Genomic DNA, 19,136 nt, shown 5'->3' on the forward strand with positions numbered 1-19,136 from the left:
ATATTTCCTCAGAACTGAAAAATAAAAGATAAGCAAGCATTTTAATAAAAGTCAGGAAAAAAAAAAGGGGGGGGGGGGGGGGGTAAGTAAAAACAGACAATCCAAGCATAGATTGGTTGAATAACCTGCAGCATTCTGAAAACAAAGATAACTGCAGTTTCTTGTTTTTTATTTCATTTAATTTACTGCTGCTCAGGAATGCCAGTAACAAAGAAGTTCTGTTCCCCTCTTCAAAAATCACGATGTTGATCTCTTTCATCCTGTTTACCTCCATTGTTATCTCTTTCTCTTTTGGTTTGTGACTGTATTTGCCGAGGCTAATTTTTTCAGCAAATACACTTTTCATGACTGGCAGATCCACTATGTTTTGCCAACATTTTCTGTTTTAATTTCAAGATCTGAAGGTTTTCTTGTGCTTTGAACTCCTCCTATTTTCTCAACTTTTTTCTTGGATGGGCCTCTCATTGCCTTAGCTATTCACATATTCTTTTGGGTTTTTTTTAAAAATGCTTCTCTATTGCTTGACTGAGATGATCTTCTACCTCATCTAAATCTCCTGCTTTCTAAAAAGCAGGATAGAGGTCATTCAACTCATTAACTTCCTCTTTGTATTTAGACTTCCTATTTGCTCTTTTCCTCTGCCTCTTGTTTCTGATTCTCATAAAACGCTTGCTTATCTTTCATTTTCTCAGTTCAGAAGGACCCTGTCTGAAACCTGTCATCTCTCCACAGATGCTGACTGACCCTGCTGTGTTTTTAGCTTTTTCTGTTTATATATCAGATTTGCAGATTTTCTTTTGCTTTCATCAATGTAAGCCAATTTGATCAAGTGATGTCAACATTTGAACTCAACCCTTCTCGTTTGGAGTCTTAAACCTCTATTGTTAGAGTTTTCACCAGGCCATTCATCATGAAGTAAAAAGTTCTAAGTATTTCAAATTTTCCACCACAATGGCCTTGCAAAGTAATAGCAGGCTGGCAATATGGCAGGGGAATGTTAAAGCTATTAGAGTCTAATTAGTTCTTAGATTTTCTTCCTTTCTGTATTTGGCATAATGGAGGGATCTTGCTCCCTTAAAAATAAATAGATAGTTATAGGTTGTTACTAAATTTGATTCAAATATTTTACTGAGTATTAATATTCTCAACCAAGATGTCAGGCAGTGTATTCCCAAGCTTTTTATGAGATGCACAAGAACACCCTGAATTTTTGTTCTGGTATCTAGAACTCCTCATTTGCTCCAGGTTTGTGGTAAGATGTGTGTGTTGTCTATAAATGGAAGTTGCTTTTTTTCCCCCCTCGACAGCCAAGGTGAAAGGCCTCATTGATGGGGAATGGACCACATTTTTGAATCCAGTATCTGATACAAAGATGCAAAGTAAAGCCCCAACATGACTCAACTCCATTCCCACCTGTCAGAGAAAACATTTTGAACAAATACACACCCATTATTTTAGCATTTAGTTTGGGGCAAAAAACAGTATACGTCAGTTTTTGTTATTTGTAAGAGTTTAAATATATTTGAAACATTAACCAAAAAAGTATTTTATTACTATTATACCCAAGACAGAATGGCATAATCGAGTGATGGAACTCAAACCTAGACCAACAAAATTCTACTTGCTAAAGCCAGAATCTCTACTGGGAAGGAAGGTGCTGAGCAGTACCAGTGTTTCACAATAGGGCAGAAAATCAGGTGGTGAGCTGTCTGAGGGACACATTCACTCTCCTAGTGGCCGTTTTCACATGCTATCATAATACGAATATTGTAGACCACAAAAACGTGAAAAACACTAGTTGTATGAAAGTAAAATAGATATCTCAAACTTTGGAGTTTTTTTTTAATATACTTACATGTTTAAATTGATTGTTTTATTGTTTGCTGTAAAAGGCAGTCTGTATTCCACATCCTTCTGTATTTCCACTACACTATACAGAAAGAAATACAATTATATTAAAAACCTTAACACCAATTACATGATTAATTATACTTGCTATTGTCATGATTTTTGGTCAAACTTTCATAACAACATTTAACATTGAAACTGATATAAATATTTATAATGGAAATCCTGTATGTAAACAGTTGCATGTAATGATGTACTTGCGGGCTTTGACCAGTTTTTGGTGCTGTAGAGTGAGTTTCTGACGTCTCTCTCCCAACTCCATTACATATATACACGCACACACAAAATTAAATTCATCCGATTCATCAGGGCAATTACATGTAACACTTCTATTATTCAGTGAATCGGTTTAACTGAATGAAAAAGCAATGTTATATTCGACCCATCTTTGCTGTTTTCCTCAACTTTGTCTAATCCCATTCTCCTCATTACTTCCCAAATCTTTTAATATTCCTTTTTTTCCCCAAGTAGCTATCTCATTCCTCTTTAATTGAATTTATGGAGCATGCTCTAACAATGGTTTGTGGCAGAGATTTTCACAATTTAACTACCTTCTATGTAATTATTTTTGCTAACTTCCCCTTTAATTCATTTTGTGATTATCTTAAATTTCTGCCCTCTTTTTATTCTCTGCTGACCAGTGGAAACAATCTCTATTTACCCTTCATAACCGTGCAGACCCCTTAATCCCCTCAGCTCTTATGAAGAAATCCCTAACTTTACAGGCCTCTCTTCATATCTAACACTTCATCCCTAGTAACATGCTGGTGAATCCATGCTGCATCTTTTGCATTGCTTTTATATCCTTCCTATAATGGGTGCCTAAAACTGTACACAATGCTGCAACTGCAGCCTTGTCTAAATCTAATATTGCTTTTACATTCTATGCCTCTAGATAGAAAGCCAAAAGATTCCATTTGCCTTTTTCTTTAAATAGTCTTATCTATTTGGCTGATACCTTTACTAACCATGTACCAGATGCATTTAAGGGGAAGCTGGATAAGTACATGAGGGAGAAAGGAATAGGATATGTTGATAGGGTTAGATGAAGTTAGGTGGGATGAGACTTGTGTGGAGCATAATCACCAGCATAGACCAGTTGGGCCGAATGGCATGTTTCTGTGCTGTACGTTCTATGTAATCTGCACACACATTTACTCTAGGAACTTTGCAGCTTGGCTTGGGGAGGATTTTAAATGTTAAAGACATGGCAGAAGAATTAAAAAGATACTTTGTATCTGTTTTAAGTGTGAGATGGTTGGATCTGCCCCTTCTATAGCATACTTATATATAATACATTATAAACCTTACATCTGCAGACAATTTCTGCCAACTTTTATCATTATAATTCTTTTGCCGATACTTATAATGGAAACCGGCCGACATAATTTGTTACACTTTAATTACACTCATGACAGTAGAGGTGCTTCAATGGCAGGAGAGTGTATTTCTCCATCTAATGAATCCTAAAGTCCCCCATTGTAGCATTTAATTGGTTCCAAGGTTTGTGCCAACATCACTCTATCTGGGAGTTCATTCCATGTGTTGATCACCCTTTCCGTGAAGAAAAATTTCCTGATATCAGTCCTACATTTGCCTTTTTTTAGTTTGAATCCGTGACTCTTCATCCAATTTAAAGTAATTTTCCTGATTTACCTTTTCCATACCATGTATATAATCTTGTATAACTCTATAAGATCACCTCTGAAGAGCTGAAGGTTCTCCAATCTTTCCTGATAACTAACACCTCTTATACAGGGGATCAGCCTCATGGCTCTTCTCTGCATCCTTCCAGCCCATGAATGAATGTTCCCCTCGTTTCTTGGTGACCAGAACAGGACATAGTACTCAAGATGTGGTCTAACCAGCACAATGAACAGTTTACCTGTTTGCAAACCTCCCTGTAACATTCCCAGGCACCTGATCTTCCTAGATTTGGGGCTGGATCCAGCCCGAATCCAAACCACCCCGTTTGTTTTTCCCTAGTGGTATGGTGACTGGTTGTTTGATTTCAGGATCGGCCTAGTCTCCATCCTGTTTGTTTTCCCTGGTGATATGGTGGCTACCATCAGGCTCCGCGTCTTCCTACATCATGACCCACATTCTTAGACCCCTCTACCCTTTGAGACAGATGAAAGCCTGACTACTGGCCCCACCCCTTAACCTGCCCTCCTCTCCATCCCAAACCTGTCTGGGAAATTTCCTCCCAGCCATCTTTCTTCATGGTGGCTAAGCCGATAGTCACTCTGCTTTGAAAAGTGAAGGCTGGTGAACCCAATGAAAGGAAGTTAGCCGGCATGGCAACAGTAGGGAAAGGGTATTAATTTACTGGTGTCCACTACTCCATTAATTTGTTGGTGTCCTGCTACTCTATGAATTTATTAATTTATCTGATGCCCACAGATCCATTCATTTTTTGCTGTTCCATTAAAGTATTAATTCATTGGTGTCTACTGTTATATTAATTTATTGATTCATCGGTCAGCCCACTGATTTATGAATTTTATTAATTTACTGCTATCCGATGCTGTATTAATTTGATAATTCACAGGTGCCACTGCTCCATTAAAAAAAACTTCACTGGTGTACCCACTGCCAAAATTTTCTGGTACTCACTGCTCTATGAACTTATTAATTTAGTGGTGCCCTCTGCTTTATTAACTTGGTAATTCACTGGTGTCCACTTAGCTATACTGCAAGGTTTAGCAGTGTCCTTTCATTGTTGCCAGTGAGTTGTGGTGCATGTGCTTTATGCTGGTTTTCTGTGTGGTCAGTTTTCTGTTGTGATTGTATGTTGTCAAAAAACCGAACACATTTTGTTCTAATTTAAATTCTCCAGTTTATTGTAACAACAACTTCTGCTATCCACTGTTTTAGGGTGCCTCGTCATCATATTCTTACTATAGAATCATATAGCACAGAAGGCGGCCATTCAGCCCATTGTGCCTGTGTCGGCTCTCTAAAGAACTATTCAATTAGTCCCACAGCCCTACTCTTTCCCCATAGCCCAGCAGTTTTCTTTCCTTTTCAAGCACATATCCAATTCCTTTTTGAAAGTTACTATTGAATATGGTTCCACGTTCCTTTCAATGCATTCCAGGTCATAATAACTCATCTCCCCTCTAGTTCTTTTTCCAATTATCTTAAATCTGCATCCTCTGGTTACAGACTCTCCTGCCAGTGGGAACAGTTTCTCCTTGTTTACTCTATCAAAATCTTCATAATTTTGAACACCTCTATTAAATCTTCCCTTAACCTGCTCTACCCTGAGAACGATCCCAGCTTCTCCAGTCTCGCCACATAACTGAAGTCCCTCACCCCTGCTAAATCTCCTCTGCACCCTCTCCGAAGCCTTGACATCCTTCCTAAAGTGTGGTGCCTGGAATTCGACAATACTTCATCTGAGCCCTAACCAGTGATTTAGAAAGGTTCAGCATAACATCCTTACTTTTCTACTCTATGCCTCTATTTATAAAGCCAAGGATCCCTTATGCTTTTTTAACAGCCTTATTGACATGTCCTGCTCCCTTCAAAGATTTGTGTATGTGAACCTCCAGGTCTCTCTGTTCCTGCAGCCCCTTTAAATTGCACCATTTAGTTTATATTACCTCTCCTCATCCTTCCTTCCAAAATGCATCACTTCACATGTCTCTGCAATAAATGTCATCTATCATGTGTCTACCCATTTCATCAGTCTATGTCCTCCTGAAATCCATTACTATTCTCCTCACTGCTAACTACATTTCTATATAATTTTCAAAGTTTTCACACAGCATTGCTTTAATGTTCTTACTTATAATAAGAAGCCCACAAGAAAGGATTTAAGTAGACTCGTGCAGAGCACTATCTTACCCAAGTACAGAGGTACAAAGTTGGCAGAACTTGGTGCTGCTGGCTTTTATCACTCTAATGCAGATAACTGAATAAGCCAAAGAAAAGCACTATAATTTTCCTAACTTGTACACAACAGAATCTCCAAAGATTGAGAATATTAAAGTTACAATTAATTTGGAATGCTAAATGGGAAACAAACATACGAATTTTAACAGTGGTGTAATAAGGCAGAAAAAGCACAAATTTAGAATTAATGCATGTGAATCATTTTTAAAGTTTCAATAAGGGAAGAATGATGTCAACAGCAGGTCACATGACTAATAGAGATTTAAATATCAGCACAGCTTTTGGCTCTGAAATTTTTTTTTAAGTTTCTGGTCACAAGATATTGATGCAGGATCAGACATGTCCCTTTACAAAATGAAACCAGAGACTAAAGTTAAGAAGTCATATTTCAAACGAACAGGAAATCAAGTATTTTAATTACAAAGCAACATCTCAGTCCTTAATGTACATACACAATTTCACATGAGCATTATTGAAACACATTGGTTGGTTTTCTAAAAAAGAATCAGATGAAAATGCTCATGGTTAGCAAAGACCTGAGCGCAGATTTTAATTGTAAGCATCTGGGTTGAGATGGATACCAACAACAAAATCTAATTCCTCCCATTTAAAATGATCCTAGCAATCAAGTGAAAGTAAAAGTAAAATTTGACTGATTTACAGAGAATATAACAAAAAACTGTAAGCCCTAAAATCAATGGGTTTTTAATAACTTTTGCCTGTGCAAGTTTCACAAACAACCCCCTCCCCCACTATCACACCAAAAAGTAAGAATTTCAACTCTTAATTATCATGTAGACAAGAGTCGTGCAACATCTATGGAACTATCAGCTTTTGAAAAGATCTGCTACATTTGTAAGGACACTGATAACAAACATCATGATGGAACACAGCATTCTCCCAATTACCATTAAACTGACATAGAATAAATCAGGACAGTCACATTTGCACAGAACTACTGAAGACATTTAATATTATTTGCAGTACAGTATATATACACTATCACCAACTACTTGATAAGTGGTATTAGAGCCATATAATCATTTTGCTTTCAATTACCCTAGTTATGCAAATACTACCTGTGTAATAGAATTTCAGCAGTGTTCGACTGAATGTTCTGCTGAATAAGAGCTTGGTCTGCTGAATAAATGTTACGTTGATTCATGTTGTCATATACAGGTACTGTTTGGGGAATTTCCTGAAATTTTATCCTAACACATTAGACGCAGACACTTGGGGTGCGATGAGGGGGATGTGTTTTCAGCGTTACTAACTAATCCACAAGGATACTATATATTATATGTTACCATGTTCACCTAAGATTATATATAATCTCTGAGACACACACGCACAATAATCAGAGACCGAAAGCCAGTGAACAGAGGGACAGACAGACAGACACAGACAGACAGACAGACATGAGAAATCTTCAGCCAAACTGATGACTGATTGACCTTCCCAGGATCATCTCCTGTGTAAATTCTCCCACTGACTGTGACAGGGGCCGCAGCCGCTTTGTTTACAACGGGGAGCGCGGGTCAGCGCAGCTCTTGAGCACGAACACGGACAAAGCCAGGAGTTAAAGGCCGGGCTCCATACTCACCCGCTGTGCGAGGCTTTCACCGACTCTATCTGCCGTTGGCGCTGCTGCTGTAAGATGGTGAGAGGCGGCAGGTGTCCGCCTCCGCCTCCGCCTCCTCCTCCTCCGGCACCGCCGCCGCTTTTCGGGAAAATCCAGTTCATGCTCCTGGCTCACGGCGACCGCCGGGGGGGGGGGCCAGGCTCAGCAGGCGGACAAGAGCGCGGCTCGACCACTTAACACACAGACGGTGCGAGGGACATTTCCCGGCGCCGCCGGGCCGCTGTTAACCCGGGTGCGGGCAGGAATCAAACGGCAGCCGCGCACATCCCGGCTCCATCCGACCGAGCGACTCCTCTGTGTAATACGTCATCCACCATCTGTGTAAACGTCCCCCACCTCCTCCTCCTCCCAATCTGAACCAAACCAAATTATAATCTTGTTTGTGCGTTTTACACTTTTAACACACGAGATTCAGCCTTTTCTAACTCCAATTCGTTTCAAATTGTGTGTTTTTTAAAAACTCGACCGTGTAAAGTTGAAAGGTTAATACGCATGATTTGGTGACGTCAGAGGGTTGCGCGGTGGCCGTAATGGAGGATGCGAGTGGGGTATTGAGGCAGTAAGGAGACGGGCTCGTATTTTAATAGTTAAATATTTCTCAGAGCCCGCTCCCGTCTAACGCAGGTAAAACTAGCGCCCTACAAACGGCAACTTTTTTTTAAAAAATGAATATGTGTTCACCATTAATGGAGCTCGCTTTTTGTTCGAGATGTTCAGTTCCAGCTGAAACAGAGCGAATTCCCTCTTCCCCAGTCTGTGGGTCTCGGCGATAATAACAAACAACTTCTCTTCAGAATCGGACCTTTGTAAAACTATTATGCTGGTGTGTTATTAAAGAGAGTCAACTTGGCCAAAAATGGCTGCGGGCTTCCGCAGGTACATACATGACTAATATGCTGGGAGTGGATTGTACAGCGAAAGTTAACGGTTTACTTGGCGAGGCAGAGTGGTGGGGGGAATGTGTTTTAAAATAAACCACGCTCCCTAATCTTTAAAACATTCAAAATCCATTGTTAACACTTAAAAGGAAACGATCAGAACTTTTTTGAAAAGAATTGGTTAGCCATCGAAATAATTCTCATCTGCTCGAGCCAGTCTGGTGATGGATGAAGAGGAAATTCAAGTCAAATTGAAACGTTTTGAAAAAGCTGCCAGTGATTTGAGCAAACAGCAAGTTTTTTTGTGTGTTTAAAACCTCCGAGTCAAATATTGCCGCAACCTCCAAGTATCAGTCAGGACATGTAGTATAACTATGTTGCGATTTTGTGTTGTGTAGTGTTACTGGTTTGCCTTGGTTTTATTATGAAGTGAGGTAGATGGATATTTAACACTAATGTATTGCGAACTTGACTTTAAAGTCCTGTCATGGCTTCACAAAGTATCTGAAATTACAGCTGAATTATATGGAAACACAGGACTGCTAATTATATGGTAATGATTTCAAATGAGATTTATCTTCATGCATTGAGCACTATTATATACAATTCTTTATTTTATCTGCTTTAAATTGGATTCACTTGGAATCCATTTAAATTGGAGAATAAACAATAGTTGATGTATAACATAAAGCTGTAACAACTCTGGGAGCTAGGAAGATGTCCTAAAGATTTGCGCACTCTAAATCCCTAGAGTATGTTGCTTGTATGAACACATTCCCAACTGCATTTTTTGTAGTTTTGACTACATTTTTGGAGCTTTGTTGTTTCATTTTATCATTTATTACTCCCACACTTAATGGTTACAAAGTTTCTCTGTGTCATGTCTGGTTGTTTTGTAACATTGGGATGCTGAATCAGCGTTAAAATGGAGTTAACTGACAGAAATATTAAGTTTCACTCTAAAATTATATTGTTCCATTCCTACCTTGGCAGGTGACTTGCTGGAAGGCTCCTATAAATGGTGACTCAACAGAGGTGCCAGAGTAATTTGCCCCATGTGTGAAGTTAAAAGGCTTTACTTAATCTATTGTCAATATATTTTTTATTCATTCTTTGGCTGTGGGTGTTGTTGGCAATGCCAGCATTTATTTCCCCATCCCTAGTTGCCCTTGAGAAGTTGTTGGTGAGCCACCTTCTTGAACCGCTGCAGTGGTGAAGGTACTCCCACAATGCTGTTAGATAGGGAGTTCCAGGATCTTGACCCAGCAATAATGAAGAAACAGTGATGTACGTCCAAGTCAGGATGGTGTGTGAGTTGGAGGTGATGGCGTTTCCATGCACCTGTGTCCCTGCCTTTCTAGATGGTGGCGGTTGCGAGTTTAGGGGGGGCTGCAGTGCATCCTGTAGATGTGACCATGGTAAACTATCCCTTCTCATCCCTTCTCAACCTGTCTGCAGCCTTTGACACTGTTGACCATACCGTACTCCTCCAACGCCTCTGGAGCCTCTGTCGTCCAACTGGATGGGATTGCCCTCACCTGATTCCATTCTTATTTATCTAATCGTAGCCAGAGAAGCACCTGCAATGGCTTCGCTTCCCTTCCCGCTCCCACACCATTGCCTCTGGAGTCCCCCGAGGATCTATCCATAGCTCCCTCCTATTTCTCATCTAGATGCTGCCCCTCGGCAACATTATCCGAAATCACAATGTTAGATTCCAAATGTATGCTGACAACACCCAGCTCGACCTCACCACCACCTCTCTCGACCCCTCCACTGTCTTTGACTTGTCACACTGCTTGTCCAACATCCAGTACTGGATGAGCAAAAATTTCCTCCAACTAAATATTGGGAAAACTGAAGCCATTGTCTTCTGCCCCCGCCACAAACTACGTTCCCTAGTCACTGACTTCATCCCTCTCCCTGGCCACTGTATGAGGCTGAACCAGACCTTGGCATCTTGTTTGACCCTGAGATGAGCTTCCGACCACTTTTCTGCTCCATCACCAAGACCGCCTACTTCCATCTCTGTACTATTGCCCGTCTCCCCTACCTCAGCTCATCTGCTGAAATCCTCATCCATGCCTTTGTTATGCTAGACTTGACTATTCCAACGGTCTCCTGGCTGACTCCCACCTTCCACCCTGCATAAATTTGAGCTCATCCAAAACTCTGCCGCCTGTATCCTAACTCGCACCAAGTCCCATTCACCCATTACCCCTGTGCTCACTGACCTACATGGCTCCCAGTCCGGCAACGCCTCGATTTTAAAATTCTCTTCCTTGTTTTCAAGTTCCTCCATGGCCTGGCTCCTCCCTATCTCTGTAACCTCCTCCAGCCCTACAACGCTTCGAGATCTCTGCGCTCCTCCAATTCTGGCCTCTTGCACATCCCTGATTTTAATCGCTCCACTATTGGCGGCCGTGCCTTCAGCTGCCTAGGCCTAAGCTCTGGAATTCCCTCCCTAAACCTCTTTGCTTCTCTACTTCTTTCTCCTTCTTTAAGACGCTCCTTAAAATCTATCACTTTGACCAAGCTTTTGGTCACTTGTCCTTATGTGGCTGTGTCAAATTTTGTTTGAAAATCGCTCCTGTGAAGCGCCTTGGGACATTTTACAATGTAAAGGTGCTATATAAATGCAATTGTTGTTGGCAGCGAGTTGCTGTAGTGCATCCTGTAGATAGTACGCATTGCAGCCATGGTATGCCATTGGTGGAGGGGGCGGATGTTTAGGCTAGTGGGTGAAGTGCTGATCAAGTGGACTGCTTTATGCTGGATGGTGTCGAGCTTCTTGAATGTTGTTACAGCTGCACTCGTCCAGCCAAGTGGAAAGTCCTTGGGAGGTGAGCTACGTGCCACAGAATACCCAGCCTCTGACCTGCTTTATGCGGTTAATGAATTAGATGCATGCGTAACAAAACAAAAAATTCCCAAACTTAAAATTGGAAAAAAGTGTTATGTCCTTTGAGTATGAAATGTTCCAAATGTACAACTGAAAGGACCAAAGCTTTCCCCTCTATAAACATAATTTTTAAAAAATATGCATTTTATGTTGAAGGGAATAATTTTCCATCCTTGTAGCAAACTGCCATTTTTGGAGTATGCGCTCTAGTAAAATTTTAAGCAGCTTTGCATGAAATCTAACTGATTTGCATCCTTTCTGGTTCTGAATATAGAACAGGGGATTCTGGGGTGAGTTTATCCACTCCAACCCCGAATACTTTGATTTTCCTGGCAATTTTCTTTTTAACTTTTCCAACCAAACTCAAACAAAGAATTCTCTATATAAGCCATTTGTTTAAAAACAGTAAAACAATCTCTTTATTACCCACAAATCTTCTGCTTTTGCAAACAATATCTCCATCTCCAGACTCCCTTTCCTTTCCAAAATCCACAAACATCTCGTCACCTCCCACCTTTTCCTGAACTCCATATTTCAATATCTCCAATCAAGTTCCACCCTTGCCACAGCACTGAAATAGCCATAATCAGAGCCACAAATAACATCCTCTGTGACTGTGACAATGGTGCATTATCCCGTCCTTCCTTGACCTCTCTGCAGCCTTTGACATAGTTGACCACACCATTCTCCGCCATTGCCTCTCCTCCATTGTCCAGCTGAGCGAGACTACCCATGCTTACCAATCCAATCATAGCCAGAGCATCTCCAGAAATGGCTTTTCTTTCCGCCACCTGCGTTGTTACCTCTGGGGTTCCCAAAGAATTTATCTACGGCCATCTCCTGGTCCTCATCTACGTACTACTCCTTAGTGACATCTCCCAAAGACATTGGGCCAGGTTCCACATGTAAGCTGATGACTCCCAGCTCTACCTCACCACCACCTCTCTTGACTACTCCACTGCCTCTGTTGTCAGACAGTTCGTCCAACATCCAGACCTGGATGAGTCACCATTTACTCCAGTTAAATGTTGGGAAGTCCGAAGCTATCGTCTTCGGCCTCTGCCGCAAGCTCTGTCCCCCTCCTTGACCACTGTCTCAGGTTGAACCAGACCATCTGTAACCTCTGCATCCTAATTAACCCTGAGCTGAGTTTCCAACCCCATATCCTCTCCATTTCAAAGACTGTGTAATATTACTGCATTCACCCTACTTTAGGCTACCTGAAACCCTCATGCATTTCTTTGTCACCTCTAGACATGACTATTCCAATGCTCTCCTAATTATCCTCTCATCCTCCACAAACTTCAGCTCATCCAAAATTCTGCTGCCCATATTCTGTCCCGCACCAAGTCCTGCTTACCCATCACCCCTGTGCTCACTGACCTAAAATTCTCCTCATGTTTAATTTTCTTCATGGTTTTGCCTATCCCTAGCTCTATAATATTTTGCAGCCCTACAACCCACCGAAAATTCTGCATTCCTCCAACTCTGCGTGTCGTGCAGCCCCATTCTCTTCATCCCACCATTGATGGGCGTGCCTTCAGGTATCTAGGCCCTACACTCTGGAATTCCCTTCCTAAAAGACTCTGCCTCTGCATCTCCCTCTCCCTTTAAGACCTACCTCTTTAACTAAGCTTTTCTTTTTGTCACCTCTCCTAGTATCTCCCCCTTTTGCTCAGTGTCAATATTTGTCATTACACTTCTGTGAAGCACCTTGGAATCTTTTTTTAATGTTAAAGTTGCTATATAAATGCAAGTTGTTGTACTAAGAAAACTCAAGTATTTGCTGACTTGGACAATTTTTTAGTTTTACAGTAATGATCAGTTATTTATTATGTTTTTCAAAATACTCAATAAAGATGAGAAAAGAAAATCTGCCTGTGATTTGGTCTAATATGAGATCAGGTGTAATACAAAAGGCCTGAGCACATGTTCAACTTTGTAATAAGATGGAGGTAATGTTTTGTTTCTAAACTAAACATATGTGGTAATGATTTATAGGTAGATCTTCAGATAGTCACTATTTATTTGTTCCTCTGTTTTGGGGAAACTTTTTTGCTTTATAAAAGAACATATATTTTCTTATTTTTTTTAAAAACATTATTTTCATGTGTTACAAATTAGATTTTGAAGAACTTGTAGTCAGAGGATATTGTCATGAAGTACAATTTCAGAAACTTATGCAGTGATTATTTCAGCTTTTGTGTTGATGATGAAATCCTATTGCTTGACTTCTGTTATTGTCTACTTTTTTTCTGCATTTTAATTTCAGTCATTTTTATATTTTGAAGGTGAATATTGGGAGTAAGGGTAAGGCAATAAGTTTGGACTTCCTCATATATAATTGCCCCACCTGAAGGTGTAGTGTTTTGATGACTGCTATTTGAATTCGGCAACATGCCAGCAGCGACAGTAGATCACAGCCAAAGAATCTGTGAGGTCTGGGCTTGTAACCTGGATGAAGAGATGAAGAGAATACGTCAAGTAATTCGTAAATTCAACTATGTTGCAATGGTAAGTCAGTTATTTTGTGTATTTTTCAAAAAAATACTTTCAGTAATGTATATTCTAGGAAATACATAATTATATTAAAATATTGGTCTCATGGCCTAGGGGCATTTTTACTAGTATTTTCTAATAAATTCTAAAATGTTAATTGCTTTGGAGTTTTGTCATCACTACGTGTGTTTGCCTCTCATCATGAACTAGCTATCATTAGTTTCTGAGTGAGTAAATTTATGTATTAAATTCCTTTTCTTTCAATGTACAATTGGTTCAAAGGTATTATTTTACAATGCTGATGCTTTTCCACTGTCAGTCTGTCATGAAATCGGCTATAACAAATTGTGGACAATACAGTTGTTGAACACTTGTCTAAATAAATGATATCTAAATATCCTGATGAGTACATTTTAGTTTCTACACTGATTTTCACATCCTTGTCAGTGACTGGTAACTAAAACAATGTGGGACAACATGGTAGAATAATAGTGATGTAGATATGATCTAAAAAAAAGTTGATGAATGTAGAGTGGAATCAACTGTAAAAGATTGGATAGGGAGATCACTCATATGAAGAAACAGTGAGAGAGAGGACAGAACCCCAAAGTATATGGATAAAGAATCTGGGGGTGAGACATCAACTACAACCCAAATGGTCATTTGAAAAGCTTTGGCGACGGACCATATCATTGTATCTTGGTTCTTTTTGTCAATTTTCACCCTTTTCTTGCCTCCATCTTTGAAAACCATCACTTGCTGGGGCATGGTTTCACTGGTGTTAGCAGCCCTCGGGTAACTTGCCCAAGTGACCATTCTTTGCGTGTGAGCCTAGACAACCTTGCAGACCATAACATCTAAGCCTGATCTTGTTCTCTTCCAACGTCCTTCAAGACTGGGGTCCTTGGGTGACATTTTCTTTTCTCCCTTCCATAGTCTAAAGGCACTGAGACCATTTCTTGACGCTCTATTGCTGTTTCAACTGTGTACAGCTAACTCAGCATGTACCAGGAATTGAACATGGCACTTTCTTGGTCTTTACCTCAACTCCCGTTGGACTTTCTCCCATGAGTTCACTACCCTCCTATCCTCCCTTAACCTCTCCTTCCATATAAACTCTCACCCTTATTCCCAGCCACCTCCTTGACCTTACCGTCTCATGTGGCCTCTCTATTCCAATCGTCTCAATCACAGATAAGGCCATCTCTAATCATTTCCTTATATCCCTCACCACTTCTTTCCACCATCTAACCCCTCTTCATTCTGCGTCCGCCCCTGAAAAAAATCCTCCCAATCACATACAGTGGCACTTTAGAATTCCCAACTACCTAGCCTTTGGCCCTCTGTTCGAAATGACCACCATCTCTACCCCACCACCACCTGTTTCAACCCCTCCACTGCGTCTGTGTTGTCACCCTGCTTGTCCGACATCCATTCCTGGATGAACAGCAATTTCCTTCAGTTAAACATTGGGAAGATCAAAGCCATTGTCTTTGGCTTCCACCACAAACTCTGTTCCCTCGCCACTGATTGCATCCCTCTCCCTGGCCACTGTCTCAGGCTAAGCCAGACTGTTTTGCAACCTTGCTGCTGTACTTGACCCGGAGCTGAGCTTCCGACTCCATATGTTTTCCATCACAAAGACTGCCTACTTTCGTAGCATCACCCGTCTCCTCCCCTGCCTCAGCTTATCTGCTGCTGAAACCCTCATCCGTGCTTTTGTTACCTCCAAACTTGACTCTTGCAATGCTATCCTGGCCCTCCCCTCCCATCTTCCACCCTCCATAAACTTGAGCTCATCTAAAACTCTGCTGCCCATACACTAACCTGCACCCAAGTCCTGCTCACCCATCACCCACTCTGCTCGCTGACCTACATTGGCTCACTTGATTTTAAAATTCTCATCCTCTTGTTCAAATCCCTGCATGGCACCCCCTCCCGTTATTTCTGTAACGTTCTCCTGCCCTACAACCCTCCAGCATTCTTCCAACTCTGGCCTCTTGTGCATACTCCAGTCCCTTCACCCCACCATTGATAGCTAGCCGTTTAGCCCCTAAGCTCTGGAATTCCCTCCATAAACCTCCACCTATCCACCGCACTCTCCTCCTTTAAGATGCTACTTAAAACCTACCCCTCTAACCTAGCTTTAACCCATCCTAATATCTCCTTTGGCTGGTTATGCTCATGTGAACCACCTTGGGATATTTACTTACGTTAAATGCAAGTTGTTTATGGCTTAGTATTACAACATGCTTTTCCCATTAAATTTTATTGAATATGAGAAATGGATCATTCGGTAAGTTGAATGACGCACTTAAGAGTGTGTTTGTATGTATGTAGGTGAATTGGTATACATATTGTCAATTTATCGCAGTTACTTCTGCAATTAACGCATTAATTTTTTCTGGCGCTTAATTCTTTAAACGTGCGTTAATCAAAGAAGTTATGCAGGGAGTACCTCAGAGCCGGCTGCAGCCTTCAGTACACCTCACAATTCCTCTCCATAAGCTCTGCTTGTGCGACCATTATTTCCTGCAGATGTGCGAACATTATCCAAATCCTGTGCACATGCAGATATTATGTTCTGCACATGTGCAAACATTATGTTCTGCATATGTGCAGCCATTATGTCCTTCTGCATATGTACATTGTTACCAGAGTGACAGTACAGCGTGAGTGCAGGAGTGTCAGTGCTCATCACAGAGCCCGAGGCCAGCTGCGGACTGTGTCTCCCATCAGCCGCGGGCCCCAGCAGGCCTGCTGTTCCATGGATCCCCATTCATGGCGTGCAGGTTAGAGTATAACCATCATCAAAAATGAAATGAGCTGAGATTAAAATTTATAATCCTGAAATTAATCATGATTAATATTATTCATCCCTTGACAGCCCTAATAATATATATGCATAATTGCTTTGATCCATGCCCCCTAGAATTTAGCTGAGAGGATGGCAACTGGCATCTCCATGACATTAGTTGTTTGTGAGTGCTGAAGTGCGACCTTACCTGAAAATATGCAATCCCATCAAATGTATACTTAATTAAATATATATGCATTTAATATTTATCTTGTGTTTATCATTACATTAATAACTTTATTTACTTCCTGTCCTTTGCAGTTAGATGTCTTACACTATTAGTGCAAATTTCTGGGTTACGCTTGGAGGGGAGGATTATAAAGAAAGAAAGGCAGCATTTGGAATCTATAGAAAAGCTCTGCAGGAACACAACGTACCAGAGCTAGAATATCTGCACCTTCTTAATTGACCTATGAATGTATTGACTGCAGTGTTTATTTTTCATTTACACATTGTAGCCTTAAAAAGACACACACCTGCACTTTAGCAGAAGAATAAAGGATTGTGTTTTACATGGTATAATGTTCCTGTCCTTATAAAACCAATAATTACCTGGATGAAATTGTGGCTCACCCTAAGACTTTATGTTGGATTAGCAGTCTGACAACACTGAGGGAGTGGAAGAGTCAAGAGGGGTGGTAGAGCTGGGTATCATCAATCTATGTGTGAAAGCTGACCCTGTGTCTGCCGATAATGTCATCAAGAGGCAGCATGTAAATGAGGAAGACGCGGTGGCCAAGGATAGATCTTTGGGGAAACTATGAAGTAGTAAGTGTGGGAGTTGGGAAGAGAAGCCATTGCTAGAGATTCTCTGCCTATGATTGGATAGGTAAGAGTGGAACCAAGTAAAGTCAGTCCTGCTGAGTTGGACAACAGAAGAGAGGCATTGGAGAAGGATGGTATGGTTGATATTGTAAAAGACCGTAGAGTCGAGGTGGGATAATGCACCATGGTTACAGTGACAGAATGTCATTTGTGACTTCGCTTAGAACTATTTCATTGGTTTTAAAGGGGTGGAAACCTGATTGTAGGGATTTAAACAGGGAGTTGTGAGAGAGATGAACACCGATCTGGGAGACAACACTTCGGAGAGATAAAAAGATTGGATTTGGGATGGTAGTTTGCAAGGACAGAAAGGTCAAGGGTGGTTTTTTGAGGAGGGTTAGAGATGATGATGGTTTGAAAAGGGAGGGAGACAGGGTCTAAGGAGAGAGAACTATTTACAATGCCAGTTAACATTGGAGCCAAGAAAGGGAGCTGGGTGGTAAGCAGTTTAGTGGCAATGGGGTCAAGGGAGCAAGCGGTGGGTCTCATGGACAAGATGAGCTTGGATAGGACATGGCGGGGGGGGGGTGGTAGAGAAACTAGAATGATGGGGGTTGAGGGCTAGTGTGGGGGCTGGGGAGGAGGTTTGGCTTGGTGAGTAAGTGGAAGGAGGGGGATCAGCAGAGGCAACTGAACAGATAAGTCTCTATCTTGGTGAAAAAGAAATCTATTTGCAGAGCTGAATGCCAGGGTTGTTGGGGATCGTGAATAGATCATATATGGCATAATTATCCTTCTCATTGTTGACATACCTTCAATTTTCTAGCTTACTGTTTAAATCTCCTTCTTAGCTGAGGGATACTGAAGCAAGTGTAGCCCTTACCACTGTAATGCCTAACATCAGCTAACTTGGTACAGAATAGGAATTAAACCAGATACCTACATTTTATGGTGTTTATAGCTCAATACCACTCTAGACAGTGCTTTTCCTGGTCTTTAGGGCTCCTTTTAATTGGTTTTCTAGGAAATGCAAAGTTTAATTTTTCAAAAGAAAAAGTAAAGAATTGCAGATGCTGGAAATTTGAAACAAAAGCACAAAATGCTAAAAACACTCAGTATGGCAATCCACATCTGTGGAGAGAACAGGCAGGTTAACGTTTCAGATGTAGGCCCTTCATCAGAACTGCTATAGTGCTTGATCTTCTGGAAGGGAGGCATTTAAACAGTCATTTCGATTTGCTTAGACACACTATAAACAAGGGCCATGCGACAACAGTTGTTGCATAATCCTTATTGAGCAATTGTCAGCTGACGTTTTCCTAATCACATTACACAAATTGGATTGAAACGACTACATGACCTTCTAGTAATGACCGTGGACTAAATTTGTTCTCAAATGCCATGTCATGATTTTACCACAAAAGCAGATCTTAATGTGTTCAATCTTCTCAGGCTTTCAAAAGATTTCCTAAAGTACTACAAAAAATCTGACTGCCCTGGACAGCAAAGCTCTTGCTTTCTCTTGAAGTGCATAAGGCATTTGGTTAGAATTGGTTCTATTTATTGCCATATTCATACCTAATAAATGTAAGAAATGTTATTCAAATTTGCCATCATCACCCCCCTCCTCATAAAACCTACCCTTGACTCCTCAGTCCTTGCAAACTATGGCCCCATCTCCAATTTCCCTTTTCTTTCCAACGTCCTTGAACATGTTGTCACCTCCCAAATCCGTGCCCATCTTTCCTGCAACTCCATGTTTGAATCCCTCTAATCAGGTTTCCG

General features: G+C 40.9%; 2 protein-coding genes across 4 annotated transcripts in view; one reads left to right on the forward strand and one right to left on the reverse strand.

Annotated features, from left to right (window-relative positions):
• The window catches only part of vps37a (VPS37A subunit of ESCRT-I), a 37,496-nt gene extending 29,736 nt beyond the window's left edge, over window positions 1–7,760 (reverse strand). For both annotated transcript variants that reach the window (XM_067986959.1, XM_067986968.1), the window contains exons 1-2: window positions 7,412–7,760; window positions 1,856–1,930 (exon numbers count right to left, since the gene is read on the reverse strand). In XM_067986959.1, the coding sequence (XP_067843060.1) occupies window positions 1,856–1,930; window positions 7,412–7,551 (215 nt within the window). In that variant the 5' untranslated portion in view covers window positions 7,552–7,760. The remainder of the gene's footprint in view (window positions 1–1,855; window positions 1,931–7,411) is intronic.
• A 204-nt stretch (window positions 7,761–7,964) lies between these two features.
• Window positions 7,965–19,136, forward strand: part of cnot7 (CCR4-NOT transcription complex, subunit 7) — a 32,359-nt gene continuing 21,187 nt past the window's right edge. The window contains exons 1-2 of one of the 2 annotated variants that reach the window (XM_067986981.1): window positions 7,965–8,074; window positions 13,522–13,744. In XM_067986981.1, the coding sequence (XP_067843082.1) occupies window positions 13,628–13,744 (117 nt within the window). In that variant the 5' untranslated portion in view covers window positions 7,965–8,074; window positions 13,522–13,627. Of the gene's footprint in view, window positions 8,075–8,129; window positions 8,327–13,521; window positions 13,745–19,136 lie in introns of those variants that run through there. The other variant, XM_067986991.1, reaches the window with a different exon arrangement.

The sequence above is a fragment of the Heptranchias perlo genome, chromosome 1 (assembly GCF_035084215.1).
Source record: "Heptranchias perlo isolate sHepPer1 chromosome 1, sHepPer1.hap1, whole genome shotgun sequence".
Lineage (NCBI taxonomy): Eukaryota > Metazoa > Chordata > Chondrichthyes > Hexanchiformes > Hexanchidae > Heptranchias > Heptranchias perlo.